This window comes from Tachypleus tridentatus, chromosome 13 (genome assembly GCF_004210375.1).
Source record: "Tachypleus tridentatus isolate NWPU-2018 chromosome 13, ASM421037v1, whole genome shotgun sequence".
Classification (NCBI taxonomy): Eukaryota; Metazoa; Arthropoda; class Merostomata; order Xiphosura; family Limulidae; genus Tachypleus; species Tachypleus tridentatus.
In genome coordinates this window covers 11,479,532-11,496,583 of record NC_134837.1, presented here as the reverse complement: position 1 = coordinate 11,496,583, position 17,052 = coordinate 11,479,532, and the positions used below count along the sequence as shown (strand labels likewise).

General features: G+C 34.8%; 2 protein-coding genes across 2 annotated transcripts in view; one reads left to right on the top strand and one right to left on the bottom strand.

Annotated features, from left to right (window-relative positions):
• The window catches only part of LOC143240573 (elongation factor-like GTPase 1), a 201,302-nt gene that overhangs the window by 117,237 nt on the left and 67,013 nt on the right, over positions 1-17,052 (bottom strand). The gene's annotated exons all lie outside the window — the stretch shown is intronic.
• LOC143241025 (uncharacterized) lies at positions 343-15,508 on the top strand. Its single transcript, XM_076484441.1, has 4 exons — positions 343-716; positions 11,119-11,370; positions 12,755-13,013; positions 15,076-15,508. Exons 1-4 carry the CDS (start codon positions 540-542, stop codon positions 15,144-15,146), a joined length of 759 nt encoding a protein of 252 aa, XP_076340556.1. The 5' UTR covers positions 343-539; the 3' UTR covers positions 15,147-15,508.

Genomic DNA, 17,052 nt, shown 5'->3' with positions numbered 1-17,052 from the left:
AACACAGAAATGGTTTAATAAACGAAGGTGTGAAAACCAGAGCACAGTATTTGTAACCTTGAACGGGTTTTTTGCCACAACAAATTTCATACGTCGGGCACTGAAGCTTTTCCATTACCAACCACAGATCTGATGAATAATCCAGAAACAAGTTCAATATGTGATTATCGTGGACGAACGTTAAGGTCACACACGAGTGAAGGTCACAAAACCGTAGTAAAACACTTAATGGTTCTGCTTCTAAAGCCGCGCACTGCTATTGGACGCGAGCTCTGTACGGCACGTAGCAAGTATCAACCACTCACGTTCTAAAGAACGTTAACAAACTGCAACAAACCGCCAGCCCACGAGTCTGTTACAGTAATACGAAACATAAGGTTTACCTGAGAGAAGATATTCAGAAAATCAAGTTTACTATTAAGGAAGTCTGTTACTGAGACAAATTTCTTACCTAATGTGGTCGATATTATAAAAGTAACAGAACAAGCAAGTTTATTTAATTAATATTTAGGTTATTGGATACACACGAAACTTTGATAATGTTTGTCTTCCACTTTTTCATAATATTGTGTTTGGTGGCCAGTAAGGCTATTTGTTATTTGTTAAACGGTGAATCCATGGTTGTCAGAAGTCAACATAAACCAGCGACCAATGACCAGAGGCTACAAACAGTCAATATAGAAGCAGTAGAGAGACAAGACACTACGAGACCCCTGGTGAGTAAATATTTCAAATATAAAATATTATTCAATGCTTAATTAGTATCTAAAGGTTATTCCAGTCGTCCCATAAAGTCCACCGTTTCTTTTAGTTTTACTCATTTTACACAAGTGAATATCAATAATGATTATGTATTAAAACTTTATTTAAAATATTAAAACTTTATTTAAAATACATTTTTACTTCAAACGGATTTCTCGTCATCATGAATAATGGATATATATATATATATAACCCAATCCAAGGCTGTAGATAAATAAAACTTTTTTTTGTTCTGCTGGAAGCTGGTTCTTATGATGATGCGTTTCTAACAGCGACACAAATTTAGAATCTTAAATGTGCGTTTCTAAACCCGCGAAGATACTTTAAGACGTTTTGTGTGTTCAAAACTTCAAAAGAGACTACAGTCACTACTGGCCAGTCGGAGGACCTCACTTCAAAATAAGTGATAAACCAATTGGAAATACTATATATATATTGATAGCAGAAAGTCAAGAATGACTTTTGACCACATCCATAAAACTATTACACTTTAGCATTAATTACGTGTGTCACGACTCTAGACCCCATCCTTAAACTATTACAATCTGGCCGTAACACAAACAAGGGTCGCTGAATTTGTTCAAATGTTATACATACCTCTGATCACTTCTTGAAGCTCGGATTATCACCTGCTTAAACAGCCTTGGAGATTTGGTTATTTAAAGCGTATTACACATTTTATGTATGGAAGAGACTTCTTGAAAACGACCAACATAACATCCACAAAATACATTTGTGGTCAAAACATTTGCTGTAAGTGGAAAATATATACAAGATGAGGTCTAAATGTTCATACACCTATTGGAACCACAGTGACAAAGTTAGCAACTACTGATACCTGTGTGATGTTTCCTGAGTTCTTAACTTTATCAGCGAAAACTTCCCAAACTTATTTCAAAGTCTACATAGAGACAATGTTCCAGCTTGGACGTCAAAAAATAACGTTAAAAACCATAAAACCAACGAATCATGTTTTATCAACGTGCATTTCGTGATTTGTTTAATTTGTGGGACAAAGTTTTTCGTTATTTGTTTTTGTTTAAGAACAAAGGTTCATCTACTACGTTGTGCCCAAAGCGGGTATCAAACTTTGAATTTTAGCTAATTCAAAAGTTAATATTGTGGTCTTTTCCTGTTGAAACGTGGTTACACGACCCTCTCTGGAATGAAGAAAACTAGCTTCTTGTAAATATAGCCCATCTACTTTACAAATCAGTCAATATGTATAGCCCCTGTAGCTGACTTCCTTTTATGAAAAGTCAATACCAATCTACTGCACCATCAAGGAAGAGTTGAAGGGTTGAGGATGGGGGTTGGAACAAGAAAGAAATAATGGTTTCTTGTGCCATAAAACAAAACAAAATACAAACTTCGAAATAATCTTACGTTTAATAACTTACCCTACTCTCTCAAGAATGCCCATCGTAACAGACACAGACAAGTTTCACTCGTAACTCTTCATTGGTACACTATGGAGCACGTGACTGTCAACGCTTAGTACCAACAATAGTTACCTCTTCTTTACTGTTTTACTTTCAGAATAACTGAAATTTTCCAGTGGCGGCGCCAAGGGGGGCTTGGGGTGGCTTGAGCCCCCCTCAGCCCCCTCAATATTGGTACCTACATATATTCATAAAATATGGAAAACACAATCGGCGTTGTTGCTTAACAATTAACATCAAAGAGACATAGATCTGTAAAACTCAACGTCTTCATTAAGACGGAACTATGTGTCATGCGTCCTATAGCAACATACTGAATGCACTGAAACTCATGTGTTGTATTGCCGCTCGCTGTGTAATGCCATTCTATCTTGAGCTTTGACGAAGATTGAACAACCACGTTTATTTCAAGTTACAACAGATCATCAGGGATTTTACTTGATAAACCAAAGGTTTCACAGGTATTTACCCATTAATTTCATTTATCTTTTATTGAAAAGTAAGACATAACATGCATGTATAAGTGTATTGTGTATAGGTCAAAACTATGAAACATTTAGCTGGTTTTATGTCCTCTGTGAGATCATTTTGCATTGTGTATCAACCATCCAAAATTGTACTGATAATTATGGCATACACTTAAAATTGTCACTTGCAATCCAGTTAATGTTATACTTATGATTAAATAATAACCTTACATGTTAACTGATCATATAATATTTCTAAACAATTCTAGAATGAATTTTGAAATTGTCGTTGGGCTATTTAGAAGTGCCTAATTTAATGTAATGTAGTAGTTACATTATTGTAACAGGTGCTTGTCACAGTTATGATAATAAGAACAATATCACAGTTTGGCCTGTATAAATAATGTGAGCTGATGAAGAAACCAGCCTTTCTGTGAAGGTCATTTGGGTGGAATTTTGGTGAGCTTCCTCTTTTACATATACGCATATTTTCATAAACAGATTATTTCTAATTTGTAATAATGAATTATTAATCAGAGTGTGAGTTTCCAATGAAAACTGCATTGAAAACGCAGTTCAAAATAGCACACCTTTCTGAAATGTACCTTAGTATTTACATTATTATAATTTACCATCTATACTTCATATTGATGGCATTTTGGGAAGCCCCTCCACAGTTTACCTCAGCCCCCCCAACGAAAATATCTTGACGCCGCCAATGAAATTTTCTAAAGACACTAATGTAACTTTTTGCTTACATTTATGGTTCATGAGATATAACAAAGTGTGGAAATTTCTTTCTAGAAAGTAGTGCACAGAAAGGCGGATTGATACCAACGTCTTCTTCACTGCATCATATCGCTTAATAAAAGTATTAATAATTCATTTAGCACAAGTTTACATAAAATGTTGTAAAAATCACAGTAAAAATGTTGGTAGGTGTTCAAATGACACGAGAGGGAAACATACAATCAACGGGTAAGATCATATGTAACATTCTAGTTTGTATTCTAAGTCAGCAGGTAAGGTCACATATAACATACTAGCTAGTCTTTCAAGTAAACAGATAGATCACATGCAACACACTACTTTATGTTCTAAGTTAGCAGATAAGATCACACGTAACATATTAGCTTGTGTTCTAAGTCAGCAGGTAAGACCACACGTAACACACTAGTTTGCGTTCTAAGTCAGCAGGTAAGACCACACGTAACACAAGTTTATGTTCTAAGTCAGCAGGTAAGACCACATGTAACACACTAGCTTGTGTTCTAAGTCATCAGGTTAAACCACATGTAACACACTAGCTTGTGTTCTAAATCAGCAGGTAAGACCACATGTAACACACTAGCTTGTGTTCTAAGTCTGCAGGTAAGATCACATGTAACATACTAGCTAGTGTTCTAAGTTAGCAGGTTAGGTCACATATAACATACTAGTTAGTGTTCTAAGTCAACAAATAAGATCACATGCAACACACTACTTTATGTTCTAAGTTAGCAGGTAAGATCACACTTAACATTAGCTTGTATCCTAAGTTAGCAGGTAAGACCACATGTAACACACTAGCTTGTGTTCTAAATCAGCAGGTAAAACCACATGTAACACACTAGCTTGCGTTCCAAGTCAGCAGGTTAAACCACATGTAACACACTAGCTTGTGTTCTAAATCAGCAGATAAGATCACATGTAACACACTAGCTTGTGTTTTAAGTCAGCAGGTAAGACCACATGTAACACACTAGCTTGTGTTCCAAGTCAGCAGGTAAGATCGCATGTTACATACTAATTTGTGTTTTAAGTTAACGCGACTTATATCTAGATAAAAGAAAGGTGTCATAGTTTTCACTGACAAGTTACATCTGGTATGTTTCATATAGTTGTTATAATCTGTTTTAACAATTTAACTACCTGTTTTATTTTCATATTCACAAAATATAGTGTTTTTATTCATCATAAACATTAGACATGCGCAGTATGTCCCTCTGAAACATCTTACGCGATACTAAAATTTTTATTATTTGTTTTAAGCGCCCATTTATAAAGTAGGTTATCACCACGGAGAACTAAACCCAGATTTTAGCATTGTAAGCCATCAAGTTTACGGCTAAATCCCCAGGGTACAGTTTTTTATAAGCCATTTCATACCCCCACCCTTCGAATTATATTCAATTAGCAAGACAACTTAAAAGTTTTATCCTGTATATTAAGCTACTCTCCTACTCTAAAAATAGACAGCCATCCACTGAATTACATGCATTCTATAGACAAGTCGAAAACTCGTGCATTTTTTGTTTCCCACTGCACAGTCACTTGGCTCGCTCTATTATGCGCACATCTCTTTGCAAAACAACAAATAACATCTGATTATCTCGTATCCTTTCAGTACAAACTTCATTCTACGATGACATTCGGGTTTATTTATTTATAGTTAAGCAAAAAGTGTCACAATGGGTTATCTGTGTCGTGCTCACAACAGGTACCGAAACCCCGTTTTTAGAATTACAAGCCTTCATTCAGACTGAGAAGCTATAGGGTGTTCGGAAAGTCACTGTGCACTTATATATTTATTAACAGACAAAACTGCACAGTGACTTTCCGAACACCCTGTATAACATTTAATTATTTTAACTCGCAAATAAATAATCATTGCAAAGTTACTTAAAACAATTAGTAAACTGTAGCATTCACTATGTCGCTAACCTAACTCTCACTGACAGAATATTTGAATTACATACACAGAATATGAAATGTGGTGGTTCTCTAAAAAAGAAACAAAAATTCGATATGACGTAACTTACTCCCATGCCTCGTGACATCTTACAGTAAAATATATTACAACCAGACATACGCGACGAAACGTTCACATTTTTTTTATTTGTACCCATGTTCGTAACATGTAATATAAATTAATATGTAAAACAAGGAAAATGGGTTTGGTTTGTTTTGAATTTCGCGCAAAGTAGTGTAAGACTAGAGGGAAGGCAGCTAGTCATCACCACCCACCGCCAACACTCTTGGGCTACTCTTTTACCAACGAATAGTGGGACTGACCGTCACATTATAACGCCCCCACGGCTGAAAGGGCGAGCATGTTTGGTGTGACGGAGATTCGAACACACGACCCTAAGATTACGAGTCGAGTGTCTTAACCACCTGGCCATGCCGGGCCACGAGAAAAATAGGTTATAGGTGACCAGTTTAACTTTCAGTCTATAAACCGAAGTGTGGTACAAAATATTTTTTATAATATTTCTGTGGTACTCTTGTAGTATTTAAGCTCAATTTTTAGTATTCAACTTGTCGCTATATAAAAATATCTTATATTTAACTGAAGAACTTATTTAAAATTGGGCATTACAGTAGGGATGGTGTAACACAACAACGGAACGGGTAATTAGTATTCGAACAAGTGGAACCTCCTGTACACAAGTATTTGAATAAATCAGTTGATTATTAATAAACTCAAATCTATAAAACTAGGTTTTGCTAAAAATGATGCATCAAAGGAATTTTAAATTAACCATATTTTTCTCAACGATACATCAAGTTAGGTTTCCTGGATTTTATTTGGATGCTGGCCATTAACAGGTAGCAAAACTCTAACGACGATAACACAAAATTAATGTTGCACCCATACTCACAATAGCCCCCACCCCACCGAGTAGTTAGCGCCCTGTATAGTCAGTCAGTCACAATTTCTTCAGCTAAGTCGTTATAGAGCCAGGGATAGTTCGTATAGGTTCTGTTACCTATAACACCTATTGAGTTTTACCATTACAACACCACTTCCACTAGGTGAGGAACTGCTGAGACTTGATCTTAAATCATAGAGGGCTATAATACTACGATGCTATAGATATGTTAAAGTGACATTAAACAGTGGTTAAAGGGACAGTCCATGGACAATACAAATGTATAAGATTATAACGAATGAAAACGAGTAGTGTTAATTCCCCTTAAAACGAAGACAAGTGATTGCAAACCTGATTTTAAGGTTTATTTTTAGAGCAAAGCTATATTGTTTTATCTGCTTTGCTCAAACCCACGATTTTAGCCTATGTCCGATGTAAATAAAATAATCGACTTGGTTCTTATCTCAGGACTATCTTATCTTCGGACTATCTCTACTGTGTCCACTCTCATCTCTTATCCTCGGACTATCTCTACTGTGTCCACTCTTATCCTCGGACTATCTCTACTGTGTCCACTGTTATCTCTTATCTTTCAACTATCTCTACTGTATCCTTCATGGGTACAGAAGCTCGGTTTTCAGCGTTATAAGCCATCAGAATCACCGCTGGACAGTAAGGAAAGATTGTCTCACCTTTGATTTCATCTCTTACGGCATTAAAATAATATTGTTCTTTATTTTATCTTTATTTAAAGTTCTTAGATTATTTATTTACGTAAGGCATACATTTTGTCACTCGGGAAACCTTACTATAAAGTTATAAGCTCACAAAATCTTAATGCGCAAGTGACAATCACCAAGAAAATATCGGATGGCTACGCAGTCGAATAATTGTAATATCAATGTTCATGTGGTTAACAAACACAGGATAATACACCACGCTCGAAAAAACAGTTGGATCTAAACTACAGCACAAACTAACAATCCGATGACACCTAATAAACAGTTCATTCTGTACATGTTTATATATTTCTCTTCATTTCAACTCAAGAACAACATTCCGGTTCTTTCCTAAAGTAGACCGAGGTAAGGGTTTTTGTTAGGTTCTTTCATATCACGTGGCTGTGTGAGCACCGTTTCTTTGACCGCGAATTTTACAGTACAAATATAAAGACCACAAGGAATGTGTATATATATAAAGCAATCGATCCACTATATGCATGTGATCGGCCAAAATTTCATATCTTTATAAGAATTGTGCTTCAATAATAGAACTAAACAGTTTTCACATCTTCAACATAACGAATGTCAAAATTTTGACTAAAGCTTACCGACTAAAAAGTCGTAGATTTTATATTTTGTTGGCATCGTTCCACAGTAAACATTTGTTTATACACTTCAGGGCACGACTGTTGATTGTTAATGGTCAGATAGTTTTGACCTTGGTGAAAAAGAATCGAGTATGACAGATATATTTACTTGTTACAGTTTGATACACACATGATGCGATACGTTTAAAAAAGTTCATCTGATGTTTTATTTAGTTCATTCTACACTTATTACATTATTAAGAGTCTGACTCAGTGATTAGCATGCTCAGATTTCGAATACGGAGATACATGGTTCGTGATCCGTTACCACAAACAAAAAACACTCCGCAGTATTGAGAATCAGGTGCGTTATAAAAGTAACAGTGAAATCCCACTATCCGATAAGTCAAGAGTTTCAAAAGTTATCCAAGTGTACTGTTGACTAGGTGGTGCTTTCAGGTCAAAAAGCTATGTACAGACAGACTTTTGTGTAACATTGCGCAAAAGTCCTGAAATAAACAAATACATCTAGTAAACACAGTTTTTATAAAACGCAATAACAACGGACGTAACACCAACCTTTTTATCAAAATACGGAAAAAACCTAAAGAACACCCCACACTCTAAAGTGCAGAACACAGATAGCTCATTGTGCTTTGTGCTTAATTACAAACAGCAACTAAAGAATAAATAATCAAAGATTTATTAATAGTAATAATACTTCAACGACATTTTCTACACACATTCTAGCAAGAATAACAAACATTTCTGAGGTGAAGTTTCTTTTCCAGACGAAATGAGAAAACATCTCTTTCAGGAAGAAATCCGCACATGAAAGCCCTCAGTGACGGAACGAAGAGGTAGATATGTGAGGAATGGAAACTATTCCAGCTGGTTGAATAAACTGTAAAATAGGTCAAACTAAGCAAACCGAAACTTTGAATATTCACTAACAAAACGAGACAGAACTTCTGGTACGGTGAGTTATTTCTTGGTACCTATTGCAACTCGTTTGATCGTTTTTTGTGGAAAAGGAGTCCCAAGGAAAACAATGCGGTCACAGTCAAGTTCGAACACCTTTGTGCATGCAAATCATTGTTTTTCTTAGTGGACATGGACCAACGGACACGTCTAACACGTTGAGTAGCAGGCAAACAAGTGTGTGAACCTATAACTCGAATAACTGAGAATTAACGAAAAAAAATCCGTGTTGCAGTTTGTTGAGATTGGTGTGGTATTTTAGGTTGACAAGGGATAATTTAGCAATATTACAGTCCTTATAACGTTACCTTTAAGTGTAAGATGGTTGATACAAAAACGTCTAGGAGGAAGAATCACTTCTTAAGTAAAGTTAAAAACTGTCCTTACCGCGGACAGATGTAGTAAGGTTAGAAAAATACGCCACCTACGTGAACTATTAGGTAGCGTCACAGCGTCTCCTGTCAGTAAGTAACCAACTTCAGAAAATCAGTAATATAAACTCCAGCTATTTGAAGGCATTGTTAGGTTACAATAACACCATGACTGAGGACAAACTCCAGCTATTTGAAGGGCAGGCTGTCATTAAACGGTTTCAGTTTGGGTTTTGTAGAGCACAATAGGATAACTATGCACTTCTCACCACGGTATCGAAACTCCGATTTTTAGCGTTATAAGTCCGTTAACTTACCGAACGGCCATCGTGGGCTAAGTCTGGTGAGAGAGTTTGTTTGTTTTTTTTTAATTTTGCTCAAAGCTACACGAGGGTTATCTGCGCTAGCCGTCCCTAATTTAGTAGTGTAAGACTAGAATGAAGACAGCTAGTCATCCCCACCTATCGCCAACTCCTGGGCTACTCTTTTACCAACGAATAGTGGGATTGACCGTTACTTTATAATGTCCCCACGGCTGAAAGGGCAAGCATGTTTGGTGTGACGGGGTTTCGAACCTGCGACCATCAGATTGCAAGCCAAGCGCCCTAACCACCTGGCCATGCCGAACCAAAATAAGAACATATTGGTAAATCCGTTACTGATGGAACATTAATGCCTTAAGAAAGAGAAACTGTTATCCACTGTGGATAACATGAACTGTGATACAACATTATCAGATACTCGTTACAGAAATCCAAGACTATGAATAAAGATCACACCTTCCTCATATACAAAAATATTTATCAGATTGAAAGTTTCCAAACTCAAAACAAAATTTGTTTTGAAGTGAAACATGTTTTCGAGATTGTATTTTACTTTGTGTTTAGAGTATAATCTTCTCTTCGTTGTCACTTTGAAGTGTATAAGAGTTCAAAGTGCCCCTTCTAGACCTTGAAAAAGACAGCTGCACAAAGTTCAAGGTGTTCCAAACTTGTGATCTTTAAAGAATACAGCACAGAGTTCAAAGTGCCCCTGCTAGACCTTGAAAAAGACAGCTGCACAAAGTTCAAGGTGTTCCAAACTTGTGGTCTTTAAAGAATACAGCACAGGGTTCAAAGTGCTCCTGCTAGACCTTGAAAAAGACAGCTGCACAGGGTTCAAGGTGTTCCAAACTTGTGGTCTTTAAAGAATACAGCACAGAGTTCAAAGTGCCCCAAGCTGCTAGACCTTAAAGAAAACAGCTGCACAAAATTCAAGATGTTCCAAATCTGTGGTCTTCAAAGTACACAGCACAGAGTACAAAGTACACCAAACAGCTGAAGACAACTGGACGTTTTATGCACTGAACAAGTGAGTACTAACGATTCACAGCTAAATATAATGAACCAAGTTCAAGGGTTTCGGAAAGTCGTTAGCATAACGTATCATCTACTTCCAAACCACTGGAGCGTGTCTTCGGACACATACACAAGGCTAACCAATGACCAATAGGCTGTCAATTATGGCTCACCTCAATCGTAAGGTTGAGAATGGATCAAATGTTCACAGCTGCAACTGTATACCGTATCAATGTGCAAGTGGTAAAAAAACTTCACTAGAACGGTCTGTTTACCATTCAAATAAAAGATAGATTACAATGATAGCCAGGAAATATCCAGTGGACCAAAAAATGTAAAACGTATTTATTTTTACTAAATTGTGTCTCACTCTAAAATCAGGTGAGAAGCTTACATCTGGAGAAAGCAGCTTGGAACCTGATTTACTCTATTTTTCACACAAAACGAGACGCATATGACAGTGGTGTAATTTAGGCAGAAATAGGAACATACCGACCACTACATTCTGCAGAATATCAACACATCATACAACCCTTTGTGTTATTGTATGTGCTGATACAATTAGACTTAAGCCTAATGAGTGATAACACCTATCCCTACCGTACTAAACCAGCCAACACATTTTTGAAAGAAAAGATCGATCATCAGACTGAGTGGGCATCTGTCACGTGATCTTCACCTTTGGCTACCGAGAAACGACTCTTGGTTAAAAATTGCGTGAAACCTCAATAACATTTATGTTTAATTCGCTACTATATATTAACACTAAAGAAATTGTTTTACATTTTTCTAAAGTTCAATTTTCTCTCACCAGGAAGTGTCTACAAAGCCAATACAAACTACTCAATCTATGAAGACCTCCCCTTCCTTGGTACAAGTGAAACGGCCCGATGTACCAGGTTTACCAGAGTGTGCTCCACAGCAAGTGTGCAATGCCATGTTCCTCCGACTAAACCACACCCAGCACTTATGTAACTGCCCTTTGTCCTTCCCTAACCCATGCCCCGTGTCGCAAAGCCAAGAGGACGGCCACACACTTAATCTAGTGTCAGACAAAAAAGGCCAGGTAAGTCCCTAAATTCTGATGAAGCATATTTATACACTTCATCTAGCTTCACGTGGTACTTTAACACGCGATGTGTACGGATCACTCCTCTATAATCAAACTATATGTAATTATTCTGCAAGCATACTTATGAAATATGGTAAAGATTTACGGTTAACATCCAGCATTCTCAAGTGAAAAAAGCACCTTATTTTCAACGGAAAACTCGTAGCAGTTAGAAGTCATTCAGTCCTAAAAGACTGTCATTCAAAAAAAAAAAAAAAAAAAAAAAACTTCAAGAAAACAATTTTTAAAAGCGGAAAAAGGCACGTGTAGAAAATAAGAACTTAGCTCTTGATAAGTCATTTCTATCTTACATATTACATCTTAACTTAGCTCTTGTCTTGATAAGTCATTTGTACCTTACATATTACATCTTAACTTAGCTCTTGTCTTGATAAGTCATTTGTATCTTACATATTACATCTTAACTTAGCTCTTGATAAGTCATTTCTATCTTACATATTACATCTTAACTTAGCTCTTGATAAGTCATTTCTATTTAACATATTACATCTTAACTTAGCTCTTGTCTTGATAAGTCATTTCTATCTTACATATTCGTGTGTTTCACGTGTTATGGTCTTCTTGTAACATTCTCCAATGAAACAAGTTTCATATCGATAATCCCACATTCTTTTGTTTTTTGAGCATGAAACTACACTTTGGGATATTAGTGTTCTATTCGCAGTGGGAATCAAGCCACGGATTTGAGCGTTTTAAGACTATAAAGTTACCGGTGACCAACAGGAATAAGGCAAGGGTCGACGTATTTCATTAGAAACACCACACGGGTTAACATCAATGGTTCCTTTGTCGTATATTTACAGGTCGCTTATCTTATTTATTTAACTTCTGAAAAACTAGATGTCGCCACGTTATTTTTAAATGTGAAAACTGAGGAAATTAATTTCAGTATAAACAAAAAAAATTTTTTTTTTTTTGTTTCTATGATACCCAGAAACCAATAATGTTACAATTTTATCGAAACTGATTAATTTAGAGGAAGTTCCTAATAATTATACCTTATACGGAAATACTTCATGTACTTTTAATGCAATAGTTCAATTACTGTCTTAAAAGTTACAGCTTTTACAGTAAGGAAGAATGTCCTTACCGTAGATGTTCTAGCTTTCGTCAAAATAATATTTATAATAACTAATTAAACACAAAACAAATATGGTACTAGTTAAATTAATACATTTCATTTTTATATACTTCATTTAATACTAATTTCTTGTATAGTTGAAATATCTGCGTGTCATTTCGAGGGAAACTTCACACTAATCTGTGTTTTGGTTTCTTGGACAAATCGCTTGGTGACTTATTTCAATTCATTCTTCAGGTTCTTACATTAGTCAAGATCTGTGACCCGATTTTGACGATTAAAACTTGCGATGCTCAACAGGATTGGATGCTGTTGGCCTTACAGAGCATGCGCACAGGAAAAGCTCATTATTTGGTGATTTGTCAGTGTCCGTCATCTGGAGAACTCACAGGACCAATTAGCCATGAAAATCCACCTTATGCCGATATCCCGGGCATTCGAGTATTTGGTATGATTTGCACACAAGGAGAAAGAAGTGCTGGACGATTTGGGAAAGGTTGGAGATAGAATATACAAAACATTCAATTATTTTTTATAGTTTTATTACTTTTAAAATATAATTATGGTATTTCATTTCATATACATAATTAGTAGAAATAAACCACAACAAGAGCCAACATTTCTAGTGTATTTCTTTAAAAAAACAATATTCGTCTGGTGTTTATAATTACTTAAATTCAACATCTAAATTCACATACCTGTTTTATTTATATTTTCGATCGTTTAAGTGTTACACTGATGTGGTGTTTTAAATAAACCACAGTAGTTGTTTATAAGTGTTACACTGATGTGGTGTTTTAAATAAATCACGGTTGTTGTTTATAAATGTTACACTGATGTGGTGTTTTAAATAAATCACGGTAGTTGTTTATAAATGTTACACTGATGTGGTGTTTTAAATAAACCACGGTAGTTGTTTGTAACAAGGACCCCAAGGAACTCCAGAAAACACTGATAGAACGAACAAAAAGCACATTAAACAGTAAAGATTCAGTTCAAATACACTTTAAAACCTTTACTAGTAGCCACTAGGGCAACACACACATACAAATGCACCAAAATGTGCGCATGTTAGGCTTACAAGGATATGAATATTTGCACAAAACAATTTGTGATTATTATTCTTCTGTTAACCTTCAGCAGAACCTACTTTGTGTATTGCACACAAACGTTTTGTAGCATACGGTAGAGCAAAGGTTGCAGGGGTATTTAAAAGTCAATACGTTTCTTCTATAGTTAATATAAACTAAAAAAAACACGTCACAATTCTAGTGTTAACAATGTTATCATTATCCGTGAAGTTAGCTTTATTACAAGCCTTCGGTGTTCCTTCAGAAAACTTAGGTACATGTGAAACAGGAATTACTAGCCAATAACAGATGAACGTTAGATGACTGTAACACGTACATACTCAATGCTTTGTATACTATACAAACGAAACCTTCAGGGATCCAACTCCTATATTATGCACAAAATGAAGAAGTAAAACAAAACACGTATTTCATTTTATTACACATCTATAGTATAATTACTTTAGAAGACAAGAAGATTTACTTAAAGCGATGTTTAAGACGTATATGTTTTATTTTAAAAGTCTGCTTTCCCACTATTAAAGTTTTGTGTGTGTTTGGTGGGTTTTCATCTTAGGCTAGACATATATTTACCAATTGCTGTACATTATATACATAAAGAGAATGTAGTTACACGAAGTATAAATGCTCACTATATTCTCAAACAAATCTCCATCTTAAGTTTTACATTTTGCATGTCGAATAATGCGATCAAAGAGTCAATAACAACAGTAAATCATCACGAGCCCAATCAGATAGCTACTACAATGTATACAATTAAATACCATATCGAAAAAACCTTTTGCCTATAGCTGAGTATAAAAAGCTAGCAAACAAAATAAATAAAGATTGAAAATTTAAAAAACTTGCAAACAGGAATCTTAAAAACTTAAGGAAACAAGGCTGGAAGACACTGTATACATTATTTACTCAAACGATATAATATGTAATTGTATATAAAAACACAAAGCCAAAACATGGTTTGTAGTTTAGGTAAATAATGTCTACTGTATTTACAACCTTGTTTCATCATCTTTTCTGCAATCCCAATGTACGTTTTGAATTTCTAACTTTTTATTTATCTTGTAATAAAATAAAGAATTGCTGTAGTACAAGATATGCTTCTTGTTCGATTATATTAATTATACATGATAATGTTATATTTTACTTAAGGTGTTGAAGCAATAGATAATTACAGAATTTTAATTAACATTCAATTATTAGTATGTCCTTAACTTCTCCAGCAACTAATCAAAACTACGATAGTCTGTAAAAATATTCAATAAACTTCACTGTTTGTTTAAAAAGTTTTATTTAGAAGTTCAACTCTTTGTTTAAAATATTTGAAGTTGCGAGAATAGATATTACCCATATTTAAAAGAAATACTTTTTTTTTGCCATCAACTGTACCTTTAATGCTCTCTGCCTTAAGGCAAAAATAGTTTGCTAGAATATTTCCATTCACGTTACGGTTCTTCGTTGTTTCAGCTTACCCTGATGTACCTTGGGACCGAATCATCAATTTTATGAACACCACCGTATGGCATAGTGAACTGTGAATATTACACGAGGTGACGTTATTTTACATTAATCGAATTCTGCTTAACGTATTTACTATAAAGTCGTCTAATACTAAAGTTATATATGATTTTAAATTTCCCGTGGTTTTAATATCTAATTGCGTTTGATATGTTCCAGTTGTTGGCCTCAGATCGTCGTAAATTCGAACTTTCCAAGTCTCAAGAATCTCGAATTAATCCAACTGTCAAAATCACGCAGTGACATTTCTTAAAGTTAGTTTCGATCGATGCCACATTTTTTTTTATATATTAAATATTCATTTCGCAATTAGTAACCATAAAATATATAAATGACTGGTTGAGATTATAATTATAAAGAAATGTATATATTATATGAGCTGATGACGAAATATATTTTATAAAACCACCAAAGATAGATTATGTTGAATAAATACGTTTTTTGTTGATAAATCGATTTTACAAATAGAAATTTGTGTGTAAATATTACATCTAACGTTTCAGTAAATAACTAGCGTTATTTTAATGGCTCTTGGGAAGTTTTTTTTCATGTAAACATGTTGCACTAGAAAATGTAAATTTGAAAAAGAAAGCGCTCGTTGAATATTTCGAAAGTGATTGTACCTTAAATCTTTCAAGACTTCACATTTGTATGTAAGTTCTAGATAATTTCTAAAAACAATGTACATATATACTTGTAGGCCTATATATTCAACCAGTTTATCCAAGACACTCACTAGCGTAGTGTAGGCCTATCTAATCACCCAATATATCAAAGCTATTATGTGCACACCAATATACCCATGGTGAATCTTGAAACAGTAAAACGAAAAATATTTTGTACGTGAAACCAGAGAATGTAGCTAACTGTTAATTACAGGTAATATATATATAGATTTAATATATACTTTTGTTGATCCAACGTTCCGAGCAGTGCTCTTCTGTGGGTATTTGTAGTTGAACTATATATCATGAATAAAAACATGCATTTCGTAGGTCGCGTGACAAATATAGAAATGACGTGTACGTAACATCGCTTACAAACGCTTCAAACAATGAGAGAAACAGGAAGCAAGACTCAGTATCAAGTTGTCAAATAAACATTGATAGAAGAAAATGGTAGAAGTTGAAAATAAAAGTACATGGAGATTTATTATAATTCCAATTCTATTATTCTAGGCCCAAACGGAATCTTTGTCTTGTAAATGCACAAATTTTGAAGTCTTTATACTGTTGTTCACGGATTGTGTATTATTAGTGGAAAGTTCCTGAAGAAGCGATAAAGCGAAATATTGTGTATAAATTAAACTAACATATTTGATGTTTTAACTTATTTCTAGTATTAAAATATCTTTTACATACTACAGAAATTAATAACTCCTAATATATAACTATCATTCGTTGATACACTGGTCGCTATGCTTACATTTCATGTATACTTAATATTTTTCCGTATAAAAAGATATTACTCAATTTACCCAACGACAGGTGTTAAAACATTCAAATGTGTGGCTCCAAATAAAAGTGTGGAGTTACTGGTTTATCTGCTTTACAGTTTGTCTCTAAAATAATCTAGGATACATTCTTCTAACATACTGTTTTCTCATAAAATCCTATATATATATATAATTTTGCACAACAATTGGATAATGTGACAAATTTTTATATGCAGTTGTACCAATTATTAATGTGAAAACTTGGGGTTTAGGATCTTGCATGGGTGTTGGGTTAGTTTAAGTACACGTGTGTAGCGCCGTCTATTACAAGGACAGCCACCTATAATATCTGTTGAGGTGGGTTTTTTGGGGCTGCTGTGAACTGGGTAATTTCCAATACTAGTGTCTTGACGGTAGAAAATTGAGGGATCTTGGAAAAAATATCTTCAGTAGTTTCATATACCTTTAAAATGTGAAGATTGTTTAAATTA